Source organism: Gymnoscopelus braueri (assembly GCF_963280865.1).
Source record: "Gymnoscopelus braueri genome assembly, chromosome: 11".
NCBI lineage: Eukaryota > Metazoa > Chordata > Actinopteri > Myctophiformes > Myctophidae > Gymnoscopelus > Gymnoscopelus braueri.
The window spans coordinates 35,679,603-35,702,715 of NC_137613.1; the positions used below are offsets into that span (position 1 = coordinate 35,679,603).

The 23,113-nt window shown below is 40.9% G+C and overlaps 2 protein-coding genes across 3 annotated transcripts in view; both read right to left on the reverse strand.

Annotated features, from left to right (window-relative positions):
- Positions 1–2,142: 2,142 nt before the first annotated feature.
- LOC308094974 (gasdermin-E-like) lies at positions 2,143–11,324 on the reverse strand. 2 transcript variants are annotated; one of them, XM_080441807.1, is made up of 10 exons: positions 11,186–11,324; positions 8,905–9,162; positions 8,262–8,448; positions 7,973–8,123; positions 7,625–7,748; positions 6,635–6,709; positions 4,234–4,370; positions 3,526–3,718; positions 3,212–3,282; positions 2,143–3,067 (listed from the first exon to the last, which is right to left on the reverse strand). In XM_080441807.1, exons 2-10 carry the CDS (start codon positions 9,140–9,142, stop codon positions 2,831–2,833), a joined length of 1,413 nt encoding a protein of 470 aa, XP_080297933.1. In that variant the 5' UTR covers positions 9,143–9,162; positions 11,186–11,324; the 3' UTR covers positions 2,143–2,830. The 2 variants fall into 2 exon arrangements, with proteins under 2 accessions (XP_080297933.1, XP_080297932.1); XM_080441806.1 differs by having other exon boundaries at positions 8,256–8,448.
- A 2,174-nt stretch (positions 11,325–13,498) lies between these two features.
- Positions 13,499–23,113, reverse strand: part of LOC308095992 (oxysterol-binding protein-related protein 3-like) — a 31,033-nt gene continuing 21,418 nt past the window's right edge. Inside the window, exons 14-22 of the mRNA XM_080443228.1 lie at positions 22,112–22,344; positions 20,557–20,694; positions 19,323–19,386; positions 18,567–18,645; positions 18,185–18,329; positions 17,064–17,208; positions 16,771–16,897; positions 16,146–16,268; positions 13,499–14,713 (exon numbers count right to left, since the gene is read on the reverse strand). Coding sequence (XP_080299354.1) covers positions 14,617–14,713; positions 16,146–16,268; positions 16,771–16,897; positions 17,064–17,208; positions 18,185–18,329; positions 18,567–18,645; positions 19,323–19,386; positions 20,557–20,694; positions 22,112–22,344 — 1,151 coding nt within the window. The 3' untranslated portion in view covers positions 13,499–14,616. The remainder of the gene's footprint in view (positions 14,714–16,145; positions 16,269–16,770; positions 16,898–17,063; positions 17,209–18,184; positions 18,330–18,566; positions 18,646–19,322; positions 19,387–20,556; positions 20,695–22,111; positions 22,345–23,113) is intronic.

Below are 23,113 nucleotides of genomic sequence, written 5' to 3' on the forward strand. Positions count from 1 at the left end.
GAACATTACTAAAGGTTTCAATCAATGAACTGAACATTCACTCAGAGCCCAGATTCCAGCTTTTTAAAACTGTGTTTTTGTCCAGAAGATGGTGCTGTTTGACTAAAGACTCGCCCATCTGGTCTTGAGAAGTAAGGAAGAAACAATACAAATAGGGGTAGGCTACAACAGTTAATCAAACTAATCTATTTAAGCGATTATAAAAAATAAAATGATAAAAAGATAGCAAAAATAGGGGAAAACTTTATGATGTACAAGCTCACAACACATCAGGATGCGACACATTGTGAGCTATTTTCACAATTTCTTTCACAAAAGTATAAAACAAGGCTGATTAATCAGACTAATCAATTTAGTCCATTATAAAAAATATATTTTGAATATTTCCACGTAGATTTGTTGATATATATTCCGAAATAAAAACACTATTCCCCCAGAATGTATTCTTCCACCGGACATCTGATTGAAACGGAAGACAAAGGAGCATGTGAGCACTGGGATAGACGAGAGTAACAGTTTTATAGTTTTGTATTTTATTCAATTCAGTGTAGTTTCAGTTAGTTTACAGAGTGGGTTTGCTTGTTTCAGTTTTATTTTTATCACTTTCAATAATAGTTTTGATTTGTTTATTTTTATTATTTGAATATATTGCTGTATTTGTTGTCAGGGGCAAGATTTAAGAAGTTCGGCCATCACAGTCTCCATAAACATATGCCTCAGTGCCTCCTCATGCTTGTGTTTGACACATTTGAATACTAAAAGACACTTTATTTAAAATATTTTGTCACACCTAGTTTTAGTTTTTAACAAGAGTGAAGTCATTTCAGTGTCCCGAAATGCAATAGAACACACCGTACAGCAAAAAAAGCAAAAAGATAAGTGCATTCCCTGGGAGAAGAGAATGTATTTTGAGTGTGCAAAATATATCTAAAATACAAAAATGTATGTAAAATATAATTTAATTTAAACATTTATTTCCAGGGACGATTCAAAAGTTGAAAATGTTTGTCTTACTTTTGGCAGTAACTTTTGAAACATGTGAAACATTTTTGCAGTATAAGTTCCATGGCCTTTTTCAGCCAACTACAATGAGAGGATCTCAAAGCAGAGGGAGGAAACGTATTATACTTTAACATGAACATGCATCCATCATGCAAACCTTGCCAAAAGGTGAAGTTCTTTGAATCAGAGTGACATGCCGACACTGGTGGGTGATGGCTCACCTGAGGAAGAGAGCAGAGATGAGTCTTTATATGTACCTTCACAGTGAAAACAAATTTAAGGGAATGTAAGAAAATGTGTTTAAAGTTAAAAGTTGATGATTGCCATTGTGTTTGTTGCTGTAATGCCCTCCATTCCTGCCTCTCCCAAACCATCTGCAGCTTGTTCAGAATGCATGTTTTTTAACTGGCTCCAGAAAATGTGATCACATATCACCCATTCTAGCTTCTTTGCACTTCCTGCCCATTTCTTTTAGAACTCCTACAGATCCGATTTTACTCACCTCTATCTTCGGGCAAAGCACTGGTGGTCATTCCAAGGTGCCACTTGAAAACTAAAGGTGACCGTGCTTTTGCAATCAGAGTTCCGACACTTTGGAATGCCCTACCCGAGGACATAAGGCTTGCTGAGGCTGTGCCCTTTATAAAGCTGCTTTCAACCCCCAGTCGTCTTAGTTTTAATGTATTTCTTTATATCTTGCTTCTGTTATTGTTATAAAAACACTTGACGTATTATTTCTTTGAATTTGAAATAAACTCAATGCAAGTGAGACCAGATTTTTGTCCTATTATTATGTTGTGGTCCTTGGTGTTCGAGCCAGGTAAAGGGCCGTAACACCCCTGCAGGATGCATTTTCTGTTGACTAAAGAGCTGGAGAGACAGGGAAGACCCCTGTTGCTGAACAAATACTCTATAGCAATGTGGGCAGTGGTGGAAAGTAACTAAATACATTTACTCAAGTACTATACGCTACTTAAAGGGCAAGACCACATTGGTAGAGGTTTGGGTTGTGTAGTTTCCCATGATGTAACTCCAAAGGTGGACAAGAAATCAACCACGCTGGTTGTTTGTTTGCCATATTTGCCATCACAACATTCGCTGTGTATTAGCGTCCAAAGCATACGATGCAGGCAGTTTTTCATGCAGCAAAATATAATCCTTTATTAACTCATTGCATACACATTATTAAAGCCAATCTTTGGATTGCAGAACATCCAGACAGTGAAGATTCAAGAATCAACATGCCAAACATATTTCTGCGCCACAGCGACAGTGATGAAAAAATATTTTCTTCCCTTCAGGTGAAAACTCCCTGACAATGACAGCGAACTTCTGGTTCATATACCTGTGATCAACACAGGGTTCCCACACATTTTTAACAATGAATTTTTAAAACATTTCCATAACTTATCCAATGTTTTCTATCCCATTTCCAGACCTATTGCAATCATACGGTGCAATAATGAGGCTCTTACACCAGTGTGCTATCAATGCCCCAAGACAGACTCGAGCAAAGGGGTCACGTGACAAAAAGAACAGATCTACAAGCTAATAACGTATCACAATGCAACATGTTGTTAGCTTGTAGATCTATTATTTTTGTCATGTGACGTCCTGGCCACAGGTATATAATGTTCACATAAAGTTTGACATGCTTTTGGTTTTCCAAAGCATTTGCTGAATTCCAAACCTTTTCCAGTCCTGGAAACCGTGACCCAGGTAGGATGCGTACATTACGTCAGACTTCGGTGCTCTGTCTATCGGAACTAATCTATTTAGTGAACAGGAACGAAATGACTCGAGTCACTGAAATGAACGATAGTTCCCATCACAACAAATAACACAGGCCTTGTACTGTGACACACAGGACCAGTGGCAGCACTCCTGCATCACTTTCTCTCTCTGCCAACAGCCCTCCAGCCTCTCTCCTGAGGTCCACATTGGATGTGATGAGCAGCTGTTGCACCCAATGGAAAGCCTTGTCATCCTGTAGGGGGAGGGGCAGGGACTCCAGGGGAAGAGGAGAGCAGCTCTTCTTCTGATTCTTTAGATCCAGCATGATCAACTGCGGGAAGGATATGACAGACCAAGCAAAAATACAGACAAAGAGACCAATCAGTAACTTCCACAGAATAGATACACAATTTAAAAGGACAGACAGACAGACAAACAGACAGACAGACAGACAGACAGACAATGTTAGACTGACCAGGGCATTGAAGGCCTTCAGAACATCAGGACTGCACTCTCTCACAAGGCTCAGTGCTTCATCAGGTAACTCTACAAAATGGCACAATACAGAAGTTAGATTATGTTATGCAGAAGTTGAAGTATAAAATATATACATAGACACTGTATTATGTACATCAAAGCAGAGCTGAAGTTCAACAGAGCCATACAAGCTCAAAGAGTAATAACTTGTGTGTGTTGTCAAACAAAGTCCCACACTCAATTATATAAACTGTAACTAAGTGTGTGAGCCCTATCTTCCTGTTTACATGCATGTAGTTTTTGTACACTAACCTTCCATTGCGCTGACCAATAGATGAGCAGCGGTCAGGGGTCCCCCTGGGGTGCCAGGGCACCCAAGCCACTCCATGTGACTGTCTGGGTTGGGTTTGAGCAGCTCCAATATGGCACTTGCAGAGTTGCTGAGACTGACTGACGCATTTTGTTCAGTAACCACTGGTGCAATACCTGTGCACCACTCCTCCAACTGAAAAAAAGACAGAGGTAACAGGTGATAAAAACAAAGAAGTAAAATTACAGTTGAAAGGTGAATGACATTGAGAGAGGGGAGGGGGGGGGGAGAGCAAGAGAGAGATAATGATTGAGAAAGAGAGAGAAGCCTAAGTTAAGGGAAGAGAATTTGCATGTCCTGTTGCCTGCCCACCCATAAACATATGCATACATAAATGTATTGTGCATACACATACTATATATACCGTATTTAGAAGTAGGACCCATATACACAGCACCTCATAAAGGCATCGCAAATTTGGTATTATTGTATATATTTAGCTTTGTTTTATCTGACTACATCTTCAGTTGTTATTCTTTAATTATTTTTTTTGTTATTGTTGCTAAAATGTTGAGGAGACACATTTACTCTCGGGTGCCAGTATGAGATGTAATGCATACAATATTGAACATTGAAGAGGACACTTGTGGTCATTATAGTGCCACCAGGTTTTGAATAAGAATGAAGTGTCAGGTTGCTTTGTCACTCACAGTGATCTCTACATCTAAGAGAGAATCTCTGTCCTTCATCGCTTCACAGAACCTCTGGAACAGAGCAGAACGAGTCGACTGGGGAAGCTCTGCCAGCGGAGGCAGATGTTTTCCCAGGTTTTGTAACTCTGTAGAATCTACAGAGTGAGATTAAAAGATGACACAAACAAACAAAGATTTGCCAAAACATATACTCAAAAATATACTGTATGTTGGACGCTGGAGTTCTCACACATATAATTTATTTTGACCACACATGCTTTTATATAATAATTACAAAGTAATAACACCTTATCTCACAGTGAGATTAGAGCCTGTGAATGTATTAACAGAACGAGCTATCGTAGATATTGGTTGTTATTTGAACCGCTATCCAATCAAAATGGCTTCCCATCACCTGGGAGGCGTTCGCTGGGAGGTGTTGGGGGGCATGGTTTTTGCTGAAACCATAGATATAGAAACCTAGATCTACCTCATTGGCCTCTGCAGTTCATTGGAGCGACCTGTATCGCGGCCGCCATTTAGGAGAAGGCAAGCTGCCACTCAAAGTGACTACTGGCCAATCATAGCGCTCACAGCACGTTGACTACTGGCCAATCACAGTGCGTCTTTTCCGGGACTTGTCAGAATCTATCCTTCTAATGCAGTGGTTCTCAACCAGTGGTCCGGGGACCACCAGTGGTCCTTGAGGGGGTTCCACTCCAGGTGGTCCCCAGCTAAATGATGGAGAGTTGATAACCAAATGGACCCTTATAGATCTTTAACTCTTGAGTATAAAATGTTACACTCTCAAGAGTTAAATTATTGTTAAATATCTGCATTACTTACTTTACAAGAAGTCTCCAGAATTCCGAGTGTGGAGTTTGCCAAGTTCCAACTAACTAGTTAAGAGCTGGGTTACGAAAAGACCCGCCCCCACCTGCCTCTGATTGGCCTACCAAACGTCCCCTTCTGTGACGCACGCGGAATCTTGCCTTCTCCAAAATGGCGCCCGAAATACAGACGCCTCAGAGCCGGAAGAGGCGTCTACCTTTATATGTCTATGGCTGAAACCCTCTACGTCTGAATCACAGTCGCCTCATCCACTCCTCATCCCCCTCAATTCTCCCTCTCCCCTAACCCCTTCACTTCAATTCTCTCACTCATACTCCATGCCTCTCTCCTACCTTCCTCCCCATTCCATCCTTCACCCCCACAACACTACCCAACTTTGTACATATAGTGTTTTGTATTTGTTGATGATGTGTATTATTGTGTTATTTTTTTTATACTATGTTGATGAACTGAATACATAGGACCACGATGGTAACAAGTCCCCAGGATTTTTTTGTGTTATCCTTTTAGCCTTAACACATTGACTGCCAATCGCGTAGATCTACGTGAATTAAATATGTTGCGTTGCGTTGCGTTGCGTTGCGTTGCGTTGCGTTGCGTTGCGTGCCAATTGCGTAGATCTACACGAAGTGGTCTTTTTGTGGTTTAATGAACGATCGCGCTGTTCTCTGTACCATCCTTGATCATTTTCTCTTCACATTCGCTTTTGACTCATCCTATGCAAAAAATATCTGTAAACCGTTTCCTGTTTACGGTTTTATCTCGAGTTAACTGGTCTTGCCCTGGTTTTGGCTAGACATGGTAGTTTTCACATAGTATAAAAACGAAAGGGAAAGCTCCGGTTATATTTTCTTTTCTCTGGACGACGAACAGTTATCCCCTTTGTGTTTACCAACGGTCTGACACGCTATCATAATATATATAAATGTTCTGTGGCCAGCGGGGGGGGGGGGGGGGGGGGAGGGGATACGTGCTTTATTGTCGGATATGGTGCCTGCAGCCTGTTTGCGCTGGCGAAAACTAACTCAAGACAGCTCGCCTCAGAAAACGTAATCCTTTGGGGGCTGGTACATCGGTCGTGTGTGTTTATAAACATGGTAAGATGATGGATCAAAATGGATATAACATTTCTGTGACCGGTTGAAAAGGTTATAAAACACAAATAGCTGGCACTGGGTGAGTATATTATGAATAAACTCTGGCAGTGAATGTGTTAATGTCTGACTGTACCTCGTGCTGTTTACATTTCTGACTAATAAAGTATTCAATCAATCAATCAAACTCTCATAATCCCCTCATTCTTCCCTCTCTTTATATATTTTTCACCTCACCCCTTCATCCCCTAACCCCATCACCCCTCCTTCCATCCATCTTTCATTCCTTTAATTCCATACAGATTTCACCTTTTCTCTTTTATATTCAATAAATGAACAACCCAAACATGTATTGTTTGAAGGCATGGTCTTTACGAGTACACTGATAGTCAGGATTAATTTGACCATTATTCCCACAACATGGCCACCATGGTGAGTGAGTGAGTGAGTGAGTAAATAAACACATACAGTACCAAGATCCTCATCAGAGATGGAGTCTTGCTCAATGTCTCCAGCACAATCAAGCTGCAAAGCTGGCTCTGGGAAAACTACACACATAAACACACACATGCAAACAGCAACATAAAAAACACAACAGGCACACAAAAACACAAACAAAAAACTAAAAATACCAAAATATATCACTTACCCTACCTTTAAATAAGTCCCTCATATTCAATTAACAACAAAAATCATATTGTTTTGCATTGCAGTGGTCAGTAAGCTCTTTTTTTCTTGATTTCTCATGTTCTTGGAGTGTAAGAGCAACCCGATCTCCAGAGGAAACGTTCTCTTTGAACGTTTTTTAAGTTTTTGAAATTCTGTGAATAGACACGGAAAAACCTGAAATTCCGTGCATAGCCGCCTCGCATCTCCCCCATTGTGACTAAACCATGACGGAGGCGCGCAGTCACAGGCGAACTGTCACCCCGTGAAGGACCACCGAGGGAGCTAAGGCGACCGAGTTGCCGTCCTGAACGGTGTGACGTTCGCCTGTGCCTACTCAGCGCCGTTTGAGTTATGTACCGATAGGCACAGAATCGTACATTTTGTTGTGGGGACTGCTTGCGACTGGTTACGCACACCGTGGGACTCGCCGTACATATGCACGCAATTTCGGGGTTTCTAGGCGACAATCCACGGAATGAAGTGCACTGGATCCGTGCAATGTTACGGAGATCTCTGGAGATCAGGCTGGTAAGAGAGTGAGTCGCTCCCACATTCTGAAAGTGAAACTTTTACTTTCACCCATTTAATTGCAACGGGTCCTGCCCTCCAGTCTGTGCTTATAAGCAGAGACTGGAGGGCAGGACCCGTTGCAATTAAATGGGTGAAACATAGTTAAGGAGATGTCTGAAAAGTTGCACTAGTTGGTCAATGTGACCAACTGAAAAGTTTATGTATACCTACAGAATACCCATCAACGGGATAAAAATGACTCTGACACACACACACACACTAACCAAGGTAACCATCCTTGATGTTTAGTTTCCGAAGTCCATAGGCGATTACTGTGCCAGCAGGAATCGTTATGGACTCGTCTTTGGTCACTTCTAAACTGGCATCAACAGTGTCTGGCCCACCCGCCTGAGAAAAGACACAAACGGGCGCGCGTGCGCACACACACACACACACACACACACACACACACACACACACACACACACACACACACACACACACACACACACACACACACACACACAGAAAGAACATTTGAGCACAATCAAATCAAGCATCATCATGAACTTAAATGAACATACACACGCACATATGCAGCGTCCACTTCACATTCACACACTCAGCCTCACCTCAGCTCCACCGGTGCGCTTCCAGTTCTCACGGATATCCCAGGAGCTGGTTGTGACGACTCTCTCTGTCAGCAAGGCCAGAACATGCGGACACTTTGGTGCCTTCTTCGCCTCCTGCATCTGCTGCACAAGCTCGTTTTGCTTGTCGCACCTGACACAGAGCAGGTGTAATGAGACATAGTGTGTGTGTGTGCGTGCATGCATGCGTGCGTGCGTGCAGACATGCATGTGTGTGTGTATATATAAATCAGCAAAACTAAATGATTTAAATAGGATGACTCACTCCAACCTGTTTTTGGACTCACGCAGCTTCTTTACATTCACCGTCTCTTTCTTGATCGTGACAGGATTTAGTTTCAGTACAGCTTCAGCAGAACCCCGGCCTGTACATTTTTGTACAACCGTGGCAACCAGCTTCCCGCTGTGATTGTATCGATAGGTCCCCTTGAACTGACCTAAGACTTTCTCATCAACACCTGACAGGAGATGTTAGAAAATAAGTGTGTGTGTGTGTGTGTGTGTGTGTGTGTGTGTGTGTGTGTGTGTGTGTGTGTGTGTGTGTGTGTGTGTGTGTGTGTGTGTGTGTGTGTGTGTGTGCGTGCGTGCGTGCGTGACTAAGTGTTGACATAGAAACAAATTTATCCCCAAATGAAATCACAAATTAGTAATTATTTTATTATTATTAACTACTTTAACAAAATCTAATATTAAAGAAAAAAAAGAAAAGAAAAGTAATTTACGTGTATATTTTCTTAATTAATCCTAATTTCTTTAGTAGGCTTCAAAATGACTTTATCCATCTTTATCCATCCACTTTTTACTAAAGAGCTATGAACATCAGCTAAAAAATGTTTTTATAACAGATCACATAGCAATGTGGGAATGCCTTCAAATGTAGGCCTACATACGTCTCCATATACTCTAGGACATACCTGGTTTTAGTGGCAGTTTACCCTGCAACATTATGTCACTGAGGGTGAAGTCAGTCGGCCGGTACTGAGTCCAGTTCCGGAACCAACCGTTGTGATTTGTCTTGATGACCAGCCTCATGAGAACCAGCTTATCTGATTCATCTGCACGGACGACGGAGATGAGATCACCAGATTGATTACCAGATGGAGGGCTAAACTGGCTGACGACGTGGACAACTGCCTTGGAAAACAACGTCATTGTTGCCGTCAGTAGGGGAGCTGTAGATGGATGGAAGAGAATTAGCCTACTTGTTTAACTTAGCTTTAAAGATTCAATTTGATCTTGTTTGTTATCTTGCAAGAAAGAAACAGGTGTGACCACTGTGTAGAGGGAAAGGTAATTTCCCTCTACACAGTGGTTAGTGGTTAACTCTCAGACTCAGAGTGGTTAACTCTGAGAGTGGTTAACTGAACTCTCAGACTCAGTGGTTAACTCTCAGACTCAGAGCAACAACAGCAAGGGCTAGAGTAGAGTCGACTGTAGGCTACTATTATTTTATACTTAATGCTAATGGTAGCGTAGCCTATGTGATATTTTTTGGGTTAAAACCAAAAGTTGTTTGTGAAAGCTCTATATTCAGATAGTAATAATAATTTCAAGAGTGTTTGTTAAATAAGGGTCTCCCAGTCACTCCATGTCTTTGAACTGAAACAGAAAATAAATGTTCTGGTGGGTTTCAAATTTCATCCAGTCAGAAGAGATTGGACTTTTATCAGCTTCTAGGTCTTGCCCAGCATGCATCATCAAGTGTCACAGAGGGGGTACTTGAAGAGGGGCAAGTCTTAACTTGGGCCTCTGCTGACTGAGTGGCTTCCCCTCTTTCACTCCTGTCGCCTCGGTGGAGAAATGGCACCACCGATCTACGCCCGTCCAAACCGACCCCCCCCCCCCCCCCCGGGCTGCACCGCTGCTCTGTGGGAGCGGCTCGGTCCATTCGTTTTGAACATGTAGATCGAAAGTTTAAATAGGACTGAGTGGTAACTGTTTTTAATAATAATCTACAAAGTCACTAGTAAATAAAGTTTTCAAATAATTGTAGTGGGGTAAAAAGTAGGCCCTACAATATTTGTCTGAGATGTAGTGGAGTAGAAGTAAAAGTATTGGAAATACTCCAGTAAAGTACAAGTATCTCAACATTGTACTTAAGTACAGTACTTGAGTAAATGTACTTGCTGTTGTTACTTTACAGTACACCTAGCTGTAGAATACAACTCTCGTAGACGTATTTATGATTCTGGCGTTTTCAATCTACGAGAGTTGTAGGGTTCACGCCCCATGGAGACAGGGACTTTCTGCACTATGCCCCGTACACTCCAAACATGTACAAATTAAATATAAAGGTGCTTACCCCCAAGCCCCAAATGTTAACTGTCTCTACGTGGAGGTGGTTTAATGTAATAATCCATAACTTTCAATAAAGAAGTGTTTTAATGCCGTCTGTGGCCAAACGCCATTTTTTCACCCTCGTTTACTTTATGTTTACATTTAGTGTAATTCCAGGTTTCACCGGATGCGCCCCGTCACTACCGCCCACTGGGAACTTCCGACAGAATCGGCCACAGACGGCATTAAAACACTTCTTTATTGAAAGTTATGGATTATTACATTACACTACTACCACGTAGAGACAGTTCACATTTGGAGCTTGGAGGTAAGCACCTTTATTTTTTATTTGTACATGTTTGGAGTGTCTACGGGGCATAGTGCAGAAAGTCCCTGTGTCCATGGGGCATGAACCCTACAACTCTCGTAGATTGAAAACGTCAGAATCATAAATACGTCTACGAGAGTTGTATTCTACAGCTACTTTACACCACTGAGGCATCTCCTCACGGCTGCATCGCGACCACCGGGCGGACAATCAGTCAATATTGTGAATCACATTTTCTATGTCATTGATTGATTGATTGATTGAAGTACTTTATTTAGAAAGACATGGAGAAGTACAGTTAACAATACAAGCTCCTCTAAACTGGATCGCCCATAAAAGCACAACGACTTGTTTCAAACGAGATCATCAACTGTTCCGTCGGATTCTAGCCTTGGATCAAGGCAATCATATATGTAGGCTATTTTATCAAGTCTGACTTTTGCTTTCGTAGAAAAGCAAAAGTCAGACTCGATAAAAAAATCTACGTGTCTTGATCCAAGGTATAGATGCAAGGCCACGTCGGATAACGCTCGGATTTGTGATACATTAGCAAGACACGAATAAAGAAGGCTAAACCAAGATAAACGTACCACAGCAGCAACTCAGTTGAGAGTCGAGCGTTGATGTCCAAAACGGAAGAATCTAGAAAATCTAAGTTACAAACACGTAGTAGTAGTAGTAGTAACAACGTAGTAGTGTAGACTACTCTCCAAGCAGTTCAATGGTGGGAGGGAGTTTACAAGACGTGCGTGAGTGTGCGTGTGTGTGCGTGCGTGCGTGCGTGTGTGTGTGTGTGTGTGTGTGTGTGTGTGTGTGTGTGTGTGTGTGTGTGTGTGTGTGTGCGCGCGCGCGCGCGCAAGATCGGGCATTTCCCTAAAAAGATAAAACAACCCGGGCCGGGAGGAGTGAGGAGAGGAGGTCATCCATGCGCATAGAAGTGGAACTGTGCGTGGCGTCCTTAATGATATATTACACTTAGGCCTACTTGGTTAAGTTCACCATTATTATGGTGAGGACCAGGAATTAATGATGTGTTCATGATGAATTCATGATGAATTAATGTATGCGGGTTGCAAGTTGAAAACATTGCGAATCACTGGCATGAACTATACATAACTTGGTCATAATTACTTAATTTCTTGTTATATCTTTGTAATGAGTTTTTTTTAAATCATTTCACATTCCAGGTATTCCTAAGAAAACGTGTTGTTTTTTAATCAGACCATTTGCATTTTGAGTTTATCATTTATAATTTGTAAGTAGACTAATTGTTGCGTGTTGACACATTTTCATCATCATGGGTGCAAGTGTGTGTTTGTTTGTGAAAGAAAGTGTCAATGTTTCTGGCTTATTTGATTTCTAAAGGCATTTCTAAAAACGATTATGAACTGTGGCAAGTCGAATTCACAAAGCTTGTGTATATAATAAGCAGGACACAATCATCTGTGCTTCTCTTCCTCTAGCACCTTGAGATCTTGAGGCAAAGAACATAATGAAGTTCCTCTATTCGTGGTCACTGGTGATGAGCAAGCATTTAGTAGTCAATCTTCTTCATTGATACAGTCCTAGTTTGAAAAATGGTGAACTGGTTTGTACATCCAACTCAAATGGTTCCAGGTGCAGGGTAAAGAAAATAACAACTAACGTGTGACGTCAAAGGAATTTATTCCTGTCACAGTTAAGTATTGGTATACGAGGGGGCCATACCACATTGTGTCGAGTCTCTGTGCGCAGGAGAGCACAATATAAATGATGTATTATGTATATTCATGTTGGTAGCAGAAAAAAAACAAAAACAATCAGACATGGACCGCCCGGTCCTCCTAGAATATTCCAAAACATCCCGATGGCCAGTCTGTGCACATTGTACACGTGTTTATAGTTTCCTATGAATGTGAGGCAGTTGCTGTACTGTATGCGTACATTCAATGTAAGTGTATAGGCTGGTTCTAGCTCACTGGCATGTATTTGTGTGTTAGAAGGGGAAGGGGGTGCGGGTTGGTGGGCCCTGCTGCGGCAGTCTCAGGCCCAGAGGCCCATGGACTCAGGAACCGGCCCTCTTCCTCATTGTCCCACATTTGGATTGTTCGGATCTGGTCAGCCTAATGCAGAGGAATACGCCATTCCTGTTGGTTTTCGCACCCCTCTTAACAGGCCAACCTGTAGGAGTCACTAGTGCCGTCTGCAGTGAGAGATTTGACCCCTGCACCAGATGTCCCAGCTTCTATTTTATCTAAACTTTTTTTGGGTCAATAGGCTACCGCGTTTAGTGTAGCTGTCTCACCAGCGAGACAATGCAGGCATGATACTGTATGTGTATAAAGCGGGTAAGCTGCAAGTACATGTATATATCCTAACTTATGTCTAGACTGGATTGTCTTACAATTTTGATAAATACAAACAATAGGTTGGGGGGGGGGGGTGGGAGCATGAGCTTCCCTGGAAAATCCTAACCCCTGCAGGATGCATTTTCTGTTGACTAAAGAGTTGGAGAGACAGGGACACCCCTGTTGCTGCACAAATACTGTATAGGAATGATTACTACCACAATAGAGCTATTGAACACTTACTGTAACAGAAAATTACTTATAGGGCAACTTTGATATGAGGTGTCTGATGAGGGCTAACACCTGCCTATCAAGAGCTAGGACTCATGGCTGCTAGAGGGCAGTCTCTTCACTCTTCTGTCTGCCTCTTGAACATTTGGCGATGGTGATATTTAAACTAGGGAGAGGTTTGAATTGATATGATCTCTGTTCACATGTCATACATAGTACACAGGGCTCAGGATTTTTAATGTCTTGGTTGCATTGCGCCTCAGAGGGAACAAAAGTAACATATATAGAACAAACATATTTGTGCAGGTACACATATGCATGCAAACATACAAATGAACACACAACTTTCATCCGTTGTACTTTATTGTCTATCTTTAGACAGGACAGATTTATATGACATACTTATTGCTCTATTCTTCAGTTATCTACTATGACAGTATAATGAATGAGAAAGAGAAGGCATAATTCAGGCTTTCAGTCAGTCTCTCTTACAATTACATCTGATCAGCTGGTTCAATCTGAGGTCAATCGACGAAAACACCTCTTAAATTATCACTGCGATCTCCGTCCTTCCATCCCCCAAAAATGACACTGAAGTCAGACATTGTCATGATATTGTGGAAATGCATCCACATATAGGCTCTCTCTGAAGAGTGTTTATATCTTGCATAACTGCTACAGCAGTTCTTTGAGCGCAGTGCTCTGTTACAAGGCACTTTGGTCAATGCTGGAATGCAGCAAAACGTAATTGTATAAATATAAGGTCATGGAATTAGTAGTCTGTGTGTATGTGCACGAGGGGGGGTGGTGTACCCTAAAATACAAGACATGACAACATAAAAGGAACATATACCACCCTGTCGACGAATTCTGAGGGGTGACTATGCAGAAGTCAGAAACAGAAGGAAGCAGAAGTGGGCCCCGGTGAGGCCCACTTCCTTTCTGCAGAGTCCGCATAATACAGTCATTGAGAGTAATGGAGCTCACTGAACCTTGAAAAAAAAAGAGAAATCCCTCCCAGACCGTATACAATGTCACACTTACTTTTGTCTGTTGCGATTGGTCAGTCAAAACAAAATCTGAAGACCTTGTAGCGCCCTATGTGTTTAGGCCGTCTTAGTCACCCCTCAAAGCGCAAAGTCACCAGAGCCTTCCCGCCCCGCTGTTGGAAGCTCTAGGTACAAGATTGTCTTTAAACAGCAAATCAAGTAAAAGCCCCACCACCTTCTTCAAGCTCATCGTACCCCTCCACCCTCCAAGCACTAGAAAGAGGAAGTGGGGAAGTCAATATTTTTGGTCCGGGGCACCCTGACACAGGGCGAAGCGTAGAAGCCATGTCGGTAACATCAGAAGATGGTCTCAGGTCAGTCTTTACACACCCATCTACTGCATATGATTGGTAGTAGAGGGGGGGTCGGTTTAAGCTGACCTTAAACCACTTTGGTGTGAAGCCAAAGAAAAGGTCACCACAGCACAGGGAAATCTGTTTGGCTGAAGCCAGGGTCCCTTCGCTGTTCCCAGTATGTGTGGGAGCTGATCCACGTGTCATCTTTGTCCTTCCTGTGAACAGAAAGAATAGTACTTTATAGATACCTACGGTAGTACTACTACTGACAGGCCAACATTTCCATCCGAATGGGTTGTTGTTTGGTTAATGTTATGTTGTACTTAGCAGAGGATAACTATGTTAGCTAACATCAACCAGTTTAGATAAGGTAACTACGGACCATCAAGGCTTTTAAAATGTGTGCAGGTTCGAATCCCAATCCCGATGGTCACTCCCCATCTCTCTCTCCCCATTTCCTGTCAGTCTACTGTACACTATCAATAAAAGGCAGAAAAAGACCCCAAAAAATCTTTAAAAAAAGAAAAAAGAAATGTAAACGGCACATGTGGTACACAAAGACATTAAAGCTAAAAGGATAACGCAAAGTCCTGGGGACTTGTTTCCATTGTGGTCCTACGTATGTATTCTATCTCATTAAATGCGTCTTGTCCTTGTTGTTTCTATGTGTCCTATCTGTACAATATTATGTACTTTCGTTTGTTCTTTTGTGCTCATGTCAGTTGTATATGCCTGCAAATCTCATTAAATGCGTCTTGTCCTTGTTGTTTCTATGTGTCCTATCTGTACAATATTATGTACTTTCGTTTGTTCTTTTGTGCTCATGTCAGTTGTATATGCCTGCAAATCTCATTAAATGCGTCTTGTCCTTGTTGTTTCTATGTGTCCTATCTGTACAATATTATGTACTTTCGTTTGTTCTTTTGTGCTCATGTCAGTTGTATATGCCTGCAAATTTATCACAAATAAAGGATTTTTCACTCCGACTGATTTCCAAAAGATGCAGGCTATTTGTCTAATTGTAATTGCAAATTACAAACGGAGGGAGTGCCTCATTTGGTTGACTCATTGTCCAGCACATGTGCATGACTTTTAAACCACTTAAAAACAAGACAGCCGATGGCCTTGTGCATCGGCAAGCGCGCCATCCGCTTACACACATGACAAACACATTACATGGAAACAAACACACATGCACACCCAGTCTTATCTCTCACTCAAAGAAAGATACATATTCCTGCTCTTATACACGCACGCACGCTAGGGCTGTCAAACGAATATTGGGAAAATATGTATATTCGAATATGAGAATTAATATTCGAATTAAAAAAAAAAAAAAAACATTTTTTTATGTTTATTTGACAGGGACAATACAAAAAACAATGTATGAAGTTATAAAAACAAACAAAAGATATGTTTTATTGGATCCGAGCACTCGATACATTGATTTTTGTAATGTTTCTGTCAAAGAAATATATATATATTTTTTTAAATAATAATAATAATAATATTCGAATATATTCGAATATCTGCACATTTTTTAGACCAATATTCGAATATCATTTCTGAGGAAAGTTGACAGCCCTAACGCATGCGCACGCGCGCACACACACACACACACACACACACACACACACAGTTGCATACTTGAAGAAGCGTGGCTGGTGCGTCAAGTTGTTGTCAGTTAGGACTTTCCTCCTCTCTCTCTGGAGCTGCTCTATTCTCTGTTTCTGTTCCTCGGCCCCCTCCACGTTACCCTCCTCCAACAATCTGCACAACAGAAGGAGAGAGAAAAAAAAGAGTTATTAGCTAAACCACAAAGCAACTGAGACACTATTGTGCTCTATGCACAGCATGTTCAATGCGTAGCTTTTGTAGTTCTGTGTTAGTCTGTCTTCTATGTTCTTTGTCAGTTTGTAAATCCTATGTTTGGTGCCTATGTGCCTATGTTTTCTGAGCTTTCTTCAGATTCTGCCCTGCCAGTTCTTGTAGTATTTAATCTGGTGGCTGTATTTTGGATTCTGCTGCCCCTGTTTGGACATGTTCGCTTTACAATAAACCCTTTAGGTTATCGATCTGCTCTGCCCGTCTGCATTTCGGTCCTACTCTCCACTAACATCCCAACCTGTATCCTGCACTGCTGACTTTAATGTTAGTTATATAGGTCTCATTATCTTTGACACCGCTGATAGAATAAAACTGAATGGAGATGGACACCTGTAATTCTATGGTAGTGAAATGGAGAATATGGAGACAAAAGCAGAGCACCGACCTCTGGTCCAGTCTGTAGCGTGTGTCTGTAGGGGGCAGCAGAGCTCTCTCTGTAGCATCCAACTCATTCAGCTCCACCGCAAACTGAGTGAAACCGTAATACATCAGTTGGTCCTCTGGCATGGAGTCTACACACAAACACAATATTTCACAATTTAGGCATATAGCAGATGCTCTTATCCAGAGTGACTTACAAGTGCAAGATCAGAGTAAACGCATTACACAGGAGTTGGAATTTGTATTGCAATTCATACACATGCATACAGACAGACAGACAGACAGACACACTCTTACTTGGTCTCCAGATGCAGGTGGCAGAAGGTGGGTCCCCTTGGTACACGCCCTCATGCCACTTCCCAAATATTGAGTGTACCACCTTCCCCTGTCTGTCTGTGATCACACCCTCGATCTCATTCACAGTAGAGCTCCATGATCTGGCCTGAAAACAAAATCAATATTTCTATTCAAGCCTCAGACAACAACATCCTGCCCCTAAAAAGAGAAGATTTAGAATATGAATATCAACTCTTATCATTGAATGACTTGATTCTACCTACTTTTTAGAAGCTGATTAAAACTATGGGTGGATTCAAATAGTAAAAATGAAAGAAAAGAAGGGCAAGTGCATAATATACACCAGTCTTTATGCAGTCTACACTCTCATTCAGTAGTAGGCAGTGATATTGAGCCATTCAGGTACAATGTCAAGCAGCTGTGTTGGCTAATCCAGGAATAAGTAAGGCATACAGGCATTTTTAAGTGTACCCATTCTTGTACATATTTTGTGTACACATTTCTAGTCTTCTAGCTTTCAGTACACTGAACAGTAGATAGTATGAACTGAACATTACTAAAAGGTTAAAAGGTTTCAATCAATGAACTGAACATTCACTCAGAGCCCAGATTCCAGCTTTTGAAAACTGTGTTTTTGTCCAGAAGATGGTGCTGTTTGACTAAAGACTCGCCCATGCATACACACTTTGTCTGGTCTTGAGAAGTAAGGAAGAAACAATACAAATAGGGGTACAACAGTTAATCAAACTAATCTATTTAAGCGATTATACAAATAAAATGATAAAAAGATAGCAAAAATAGGGGAAAACTTTATGATGTACAAGCTCTCAACACATCAGGATGCGACACATTGTGAGCTATTTTCACAATTTCTTTCACAAAAGTATAAAACATGGCTGGTTAATCAGACTAATCAATTTAGTCCATTATAAAAAATATATTTGGAATATTTTCACGTAGATTTGTTGATATATATTTTAAAATAATTATCCAAAATAAAAACACTTCTTGATTATTAAATTATTCAAAAACGTAACTGGTAGAATAATAGCTAAGAAGATAATCTATAGTTGCAGCCCTGAAGACAAACACCATGGATTAAATGTGGCAGTCTTCCTGACCTTGACGAAAGTGACTTTACACTGGCAGGCATCATTGTTGACGTTCTTGATGGACATTTCTCCATAGTGTTCTATCCATCGCTGGCCACTCAGGATGTTGTGAATACATGACGTGACTTTGTTCCATTCATAGTGGTCCCCGAACCTGCAGCACGCGCACACACACAATTAAAGATCATAACCCTGTGCAGGTGTGTACAAAAAAGGGTACACTCTTGCACACACAGAACATGCAAGTGGGCACAATTGTACACACATACACGCAACCCCGACCAAAACACAGGCAGCGCACACACACAGAGGCAACACTTGCGCAAATGCTTACAGACACAACAACACAGAATTGAGAGTAACACAGAATTGAGAGTTATAAAGGACCTACGCAGGTAGTGTGACATGGGTGGTTCCCATAGGAACAATCTCCATGGATTTCCCCCAGAATTTATTCTTCCACCGGACATCTGATTGAAACGGAAGACAAAAGGAGCACGTGAGCACTGGGATAGACGAGAGTAACAGTTTTATAGTTTTGTATTTTATTCAATTCAGTGTAGTTTCAGTTAGTTTACAGAGTGGGTTTGCTTGTTTCAGTTTAGTTTTGATCACTTTCAGTAATAGTTTTGATTTGTTTATTTTTATTATTGGAATATATTGCTGTATTTGACAGGGGCAAGATTTAAGAAGTTCGGCCATCACAGTCTCCATAAACATATGCCTCAGTGCCTCCTCATGCTTGTGTTTGACACATTTGAATACTAAAAGACATTTTATTTAAAATATTTTGTCACACCTAGTTTTAGTTTTTAACAAGAGTGAAGTCATTTCAGTGTCCTGAAATGCAATAGCACACAACGTACAGCAAAAAAAGATAAGTGCATTCCCTGAGAGAAGAGAATGTATTTTGAGTGTGCAAAATATATCTAAAATACAAAAATGTATGTAAAATATATTATAATTTAAAAATATATTTCCAGGGACGATTTTGTCTTACTTTTGGCAGTAACTTTTGAAACATGTGAAACATATTTTTGCTGTATAAGTTCCATGGCCTTTTCCAGCCAACTACAACGAGAGGATCTCAAAGCAGAGGGAGGAAACGTATTCTAGTTTAACATGAACATGCATCCATCATGCTAACCTTGCCAAAAGGTGAAGTTCTTTGAATCGGAGTGACATGCCGACACTGGTGGGTGATGGCTCACCTGAGGAAGAGAGCAGAGATGAGAGTCTGTATATGTACCTTCACAGTGAAAACAAATTTAACCCATTAAAACCGGGAAAGCATCAGTGTCATTTTTGATTTTTGCGTTGGCTATTGAAAAATAGCAGATGTACAAGCTCACAGCGCGTCACTTCGTGCCGCGAGCTTGTACATCTGCTATTTTTGAACATTTTTGAAAAATCGTGAAAGTGTGAGAACTACTGATTTAGAAGGCATTTGTAGAATCGGCCTCAGGTCTTAATGGGTTAAGGGAGTGTAAGAAAATGTGTTTAAAGTTAACTCATTCCCTGCCTAGGACGTAAAAAACGTAATTTTAATGTTTTCAAGAAGATCTAGACTCCCATCCACTTCCTTGTTAACTTAAAAATTCTGTATCTCGGCTCCTGAGTACTTTTATTTTTTCAATGAAAAATCTCTGGCAGTGGGCAAACGCGGCCAGAAATAATTCAGGCAGTGAATGAGTTAAGCTGATGATTGCCATAGTGTCTGTTGCTGTATTGCCCTCCATTCCTGCCTCTCCCAAACCATCTGCAGCTTGTTCAGAATGCATGGTTTTTAACTGGCTCCAGAAAATGTGATCACATAACACCCATTCTACCTTCTTTGCACCTCCTGCCCATTTCCTTTAGAAATCCTACATAATTATCAGATTTACTCACCTCTATCTTCGGGCAAAGCACTGCTGGTCATTCCAAAGTGCCACTTGAAAACTAAAAGGTGACCGTGCTTTTGCAATCAGAGTTCCGACACTTTGGAATGCCCTACCCGAGGACATAAGGCTTGCTGAGCCTGTGCCCTTTATAAAGCTGCTTTCAACCCCCAGTCGTCTTAGTTTTAATGTATTTCTTTATATCTTGCTTCTGTTTATTGTCATGCATTGGTTTTTATATTTGTGTTGTGGATTCTTCTGTCAAGCACTTTGTGGCATTGTTCTTAAAAGGTTCTATATAAATAAAGCTTATTATTATTATCATTATTTGTTCAGGAACTCCCCTTGTTTTAGTAAATAGAAAATACATTTTCAGGTTGGATCATAAAATGCTGTATCACGTGCCGTTTTCACACAATGAACAGGAAACCCCAATTTCCTGAAGGAGCTTCATATTTGTGTATGAGGTACTGAAGTGTTTGCTAGTGCTGAGGGCCATACCTGTTCCGCTATGAACCTGAAGCCCTTGTCAGGTCTGTCACACTCGTAGGTCTCTCCCAGGACAGGGTTAAAAGGTTTGCTTCCAGCTCGGAAGTAGCTGGATGCATACGCCGAAACTGCAAACGTTGCCACGTACGCCTGTGTGGAAGTCAGGGGAAGAGGGTGTGTTCAGGTAAAGCACTGGGAGATAGGTGTGTGTGTGTGTGTGTGTGTGTGTGTGTGTGTGTGTGTGTGTGTGTGTGTGTGTGTGTGTGTGTGTGTGTGTGTGTGTGTGGGGGGTACATTGTACGTGCAATAAAACCTGTTAGTGTAGGCATGTGTGCACGTGGTGCTAAACTCCACGTGTGTATGTGTTTGTACATGAAACACAGGCACGTGTGCACGCATCATATACAGTGTCAACAACATGTATATGAAACAATTCTCTGTGCACCGTTAGAGGTCCTGTGTCCAATTCCTTACACAGTAAAGCATGACTGAAGTACAGCGTGTGTGTGCGTGCATGCTTGTTATGTAAATGGTATGAGCATCTATTTCAAAATAGACAGAAAAGGCAGATATATATGTATGTACGAAGAATTTAGATAGTAAAACTTTAATATATATATAAATATAATATATATATATATATATATATATATATATATATATATTATTAAAGATATATTATCTTTCTTTTGGTGAAAATTTTCGAACACAAGACACGTATTTATTTTCTATTTAGGTCTTGATGTGAGGCTCTAATGCAGCTACAAAGATACAGTTTTCATTTTCAATGAAAGCCAGCAACATGAAGATACAAAGACGTTTGTAGCTGCAACAAATTCTACAACAGCTACAAATCTTCAAAGAAGTTTGGCTGGTTTCAACTTCAGCTACAAAGCTATAAATATGCCGTGTAGCTTTGTATCTTTGTATCTGTTGTATCTGCCAGTGTGAACGCAGCGTGAGGTGAGCTGGTGGTGTAACGGCAGAGTCCGTTCCTCTTAGGCGGTCACTTTCCAATGCCATTTTGTTGGTTGCAAGCAGTGGTGTAAAGTAACTAAGTGCATTTACTCAAGTACTGTACTTAAGTAAAATGTTTAGGTACTTTTACTTTACGGGAGTATTTACAATTTCCAGTACTTTTACTCCACTACATCTCAGAGGCAAAAATTGTGCTTTTACTCCACTACAATGATTAAAAAACTTTAGTTACTAGTTAGTTTGCAGATATAAATGATTACATTATAAAACATACATTAACCACTTTAGCGCTATTTTATACCTAAGCTATTTGAAAATAGCCAATCTACAAGCTTGTAGATCTGCTCTTTTCAAACATTTTAGCACTTTTACTTTTGGTACTTTAAGTATAATTTGATGCCAATACTTTTGCACACAGGCCTTTTACTTGTAACAGAGCATTTTTACATCGCGGTATTGCTACTTTTACTTAAGTAAAACATCTGAGTACTTCTTCCACCACTGGTTGCGAGTCAGTCGCACGTGCTTCCCGTACACACGTGAAATACCTATACATAGACACACACACACACACGTGAGCCCTCCTCACCATGCGCTGGAAGGGGTCGTGGGTCTGGTTGGCCGTGTCCAGCAGCTCGCTGTACTCCAGCTCCTCGCACAGCCTCTGCAGGGTGTTGAGCGGCTCGTTGAGCTGCACGGGCATGGACACCTTGGACAGGTCCTTGCCAATGTTGTTCCGCAGGATGTTCCACAGGCTCACGCCCCCGCTGCTGGGAGCGGGAGCGGGCAGGGCGGAGCGACGGCGCACCACGCCGCTACTGACTGGAGAGGGAGAAAGGTCAAAAAAGGGAAGACGGAATGAGTAAGAGAGAGGATTAACCCTTTAAGACCGGGAACGCATCTGTGTAACCACTTAAACCATTATTTTATACTTTGGCTGTTCAAAATTTGCAGATATACAAGCTATACGAGCATTTAGATTATTGTAGCTATTGTAGCTTGTAGCTATTTTTGATAAAGTTTGTGCAAATCTATGAAAATATATATTTTTAAAAGGGAAAATGTTTGACTCAAATCTTTGCTTCTGGGGGTCCCTGGAACAAAATATTTTCAGCGGCCAAACAAACATAATTTTGGGGGTCCTTGACATGAAAAGGTTTGAGCACCACTGATATTATACAGCAACATACGTTTTTCAGAAAACTGTTAGGATTTAGAAGACATTTGTAGAATCCCCAGAAGCAAAGATTTGAGTTACAAATGTTTGCTTTAAAAAAATAATTATATATATATATATATATATATATATATATATATATATATATATATATATATATATATATATATATATATATATATATATATATATATATATATATATATATATATATATATATATATATATTCTCAAAGATTTGTACAAATGTACACGATTAAAAAAAAATAGCAGATCTACAAGCTATGAGCTTGTATATCTGCTATTTTTGAATAGCCAAAGAAATCAAAAAATGACACAGATTCTTTCCCGGTCTTAATGGGTTAAGAACATGGTGTGAGTGGAGAGGGAGACTGCCTATAGGAGAGCAGCCGT